At 33.6% G+C, this 3,299-nt stretch overlaps 1 protein-coding gene across 1 annotated transcript; it reads right to left on the reverse strand.

Annotated features, from left to right (window-relative positions):
- Positions 1–1,271: 1,271 nt before the first annotated feature.
- Positions 1,272–2,426, reverse strand: LOC131047837 ((Iso)eugenol O-methyltransferase-like). Its single transcript, XM_057981622.2, has 2 exons — positions 1,658–2,426; positions 1,272–1,327 (listed from the first exon to the last, which is right to left on the reverse strand). The coding sequence occupies exons 1-2, from the start codon at positions 2,424–2,426 to the stop codon at positions 1,272–1,274; spliced, it is 825 nt and encodes a 274-aa protein (XP_057837605.2).
- Positions 2,427–3,299: the final 873 nt, after the last annotated feature.

Genomic DNA, 3,299 nt, shown 5'->3' on the forward strand with positions numbered 1-3,299 from the left:
TCATCTGTTATCCTAACAGAGCTTTGGGATATTTAACAGGATTCACTCTTTACAGAGCACTTTTGTAGATCTTAACTGGTTAGTTACCTATTATTGCAGATAGTTAACTTGTGAGTCCCATCTCACCGTGGTTTTTCCTAGTTGGGTTTTCCACATATATACACTTGTGTTATGGTGGATGTTTTATGTGTTGTAGATGCCTTAATATCATTTTGGATTGCATGCATAGTATTAAGTAAACTGATTAAGTATCTTTTCCAGTCTATGTTTCAAGTGGTACTGTTTTGGCTGTCATTGATTCACCCTCCCCTCTCAGTGCTTTATAAGTCTATCAATACATTATTTGATTCACCCCCCCCGCCACCCCCCCCCCTCTTAGTGTTTTAAATGATTACCCCTTCTTGCAAACAAACAAGTTAGGTTTATTTTAACAAAATCCCAATACACTTTGTGAAAATTAGGGGCCTTCAACACACGATTCACTTTCAAAGACAAGTTGTACCACTTTGTTAGTTGGGTCACAAGATATTAGCTCCAATAAACCAAATATGAAACCCTAAATTAGAATTGGCAAATTTGAAAATGCTCAAAAACATAAATGCGGTTAGGATTAAAGGGTAGGTAGAGGAAATAAGAAAATAATAAGAGGGTAGGTAGAGGAAATAAGAAAATAATGAGAGGGTAGGTACATGAAATAAGAAAATAATGAGAGGTTAGGTAGTGTAGGAATTAAGAGATGAATGACATGTGTCATGGGTAGAAAAGGCTAATGAATTAATTAAATAAATAAAGATTTATTTAATTAATAGAAGAAGTGGGATCAATTAAATAAAAGTATTTATTTAATTTAGGAAAAGCACAATTTAAATAAATAAAAGTATTTATTTAAATGAGGAAAATCTTAGAAGAGGATTAATGAATTAATTAAATACATAAAGATTTATTTAATTAATAGAAGACTTGGGATAAAATAATTAATTAAATAAAAATATTTATTTAATTAGACATGACAATTCTACAACTGAAGAAATATGCTCAAACATGTTGCCTCTCACATGTTGAACTTCTACAAATTAACTCATCACATGGAAGTTATATGTTAAAGACCAAACCAAATTGACATATTATCTCTATAAAGTAAAAAGGGTTTAAAAGCATTAATGAATATTAAAAGTTACATAAATTTGTCTCTTTCATATTACTAACTAGTTTTATTAGCAAAAAATAACTAATGAGTTATATGATAAATAAATAACCAAATAGACATATCATCACCATAATATACAAGGAATATGCTGAAACATGTTGCCACTCACATGCTCTACTCCTACAAATTAACTCATCACACAAAAGTTATATGATAAATAAATAACCAAATAGACATATCATCACCATAATATACAAGACATTAATAAAATAACTTTATATACAAACTTAAAGTAAAACTAGGTTTTCTTTTTAAATCGCTACCTAATACTATAACAAAATTTGATGAATAACAATAAATCCCAACATTATAAAACGTATAAAAAGTGATTACGAGAGTTGTAATAACCTACTTTCAAAAATAAATTAGCAACACAGTGGACAGAAATAGAGGGTTTTTCACTAAATCGGTTCCTCCTTTAAAAAGATAATGGGCTAAGATCAATAATACCAGGAATAGGAGGTGCAGTAGCGATGACACGAGGAAGATCAAAATTAATTCCTCTAATGTGCTTGTAATTGTCCACAATGATAGACAGGGCAGATCCCACACCTCCCGCAACATCAACCAAAGAAGTTATCTTCTTAAATCCCTCCTCATAAACCTTCACAACAGACGCCATGACAGCACGAGTGTCACAAGACATTCCCTCGTTAAATGTCTTGTTCGCTTCAGGATTGTTTGCAGCGTAGTCCCAAGCACTCATACCAAAAGCCTTATCGAAGGCGCTGCCACCTTCTAACACAGACTCATGCAGATGCAGCCATCCTTGGAAGGGAAGATTGCTGGTGGCTCCCAACAAAAATGGAACATAATTTTGCATGGAAACACCACCTTCACTTGTTTCTTTAACAAGCAATTTTGAAAGGCCTGTAAGGCCATATCTAGATTGCTTGAAGTCCTCCTGATGCGGGATCTCACTAAAGATTTGGTGGGAGGCTAGAAATCTCAGAAGACGAAACAGATATTCTATGTGAGGTGGGCTTTCAGTGGAGGCTGAAATATGGGCAGCAATTTCTTCTAGGGTAAGAGAGCCTGAGGCCTGGGCAATTATGTCCGGAATATTCAGCAAAACAGCAGCTCTGAGACCCATGGGCTTCGCTGAGCCTAGCATTATGTCATACAGTTTTAGCTTAGATAACAAAGCTTCGGGCTGGGCTTCTTCACTACTAGAAATGTGGGTGGGCTGGGGAATTGAAATTGCAGTAGGAGCAGCCATTGAGAAGCAACTAAAAGTTTAGAATATCTTGTTTAAGTCAAAATCTAGTGTGTTTAGGAATGAGAATGAGAACAACTATTTATAACAATTTTCAACCTTTCCATCTGCCTAACTTTTAATTGCATTTAGAATCTCTAAAATTTTGTCCATAAAAAATAAGAAAGCTAAATCAAATAAACTCTCAAATAATTTACTCATCTTAACCGCATCTTTTTTGGCATTGTTCTTTCTTCACCTCAAATGATATTCTTAAGAGCCCATGGCCTACTATATAGAGAATCTAAAGCTTAAAATTCTCATTCGAAACTTAAAACAAATATTGTAGAGTTTAATGGAAAGTAAAAAAAAAAGTTGTTTTCACATTGCTTCTGACTTTTTCACTCACTGTATTTTTACAATCTTCTATCAAGCTTCAAGCTCTGTTTACTAAATGTAAATTTAATGTTTATGTAGACAATTAAGATATAGGGGAAAGGACTCAGTAGTTGTGCACCCTAACTTCGTACTTCTCAAAATCTTAAGTGGAAATTTCAAATCATTCCCTTTTTTTTACAGCAGCTTACTTGGCAAGTCCCCTGCTTATAACTAAGGTTTCAGGGCCACATCATCAAATATGATGCCACATCAGCAAGTTTTTTGCCAAGGTGTCCAAAACAGCCAAAAAAAAAAAAAAGTGAGACCAATAGGCGTGCAAAAGAGACCCCAATAATTGTGCAGCTGATATGGCATCATCTGATTGGTTACTTTTTACAATATCAGTACATTTCCTAACAACTATTGGTACATTTCCTTACAACTATTGGTACATTTACTAACAAAAGTTGATATTTTATGTTTCAAACAATAGGTTTTATTTATTCAATTTTTGAAATA

Source organism: Cryptomeria japonica, chromosome 4, assembly GCF_030272615.1.
Source record: "Cryptomeria japonica chromosome 4, Sugi_1.0, whole genome shotgun sequence".
Lineage (NCBI taxonomy): Eukaryota > Viridiplantae > Streptophyta > Pinopsida > Cupressales > Cupressaceae > Cryptomeria > Cryptomeria japonica.

What these genes read in the sequence shown, in the direction of transcription:
- LOC131047837 (XM_057981622.2), bottom strand. Translation starts at nt 2,426, where the DNA reads ATGGCTGCTCCTACTGCAATTTCAATTCCCCAGCCCACCCACATTTCT. An exon ending in TACTGCACCTCCTATTCCTG is followed by an intron (nt 1,328 to 1,657) that starts GTATTATTGATC and finishes GTTAATTTGTAG; the next exon opens with GAGTAGAGCATGTGAGTGGC.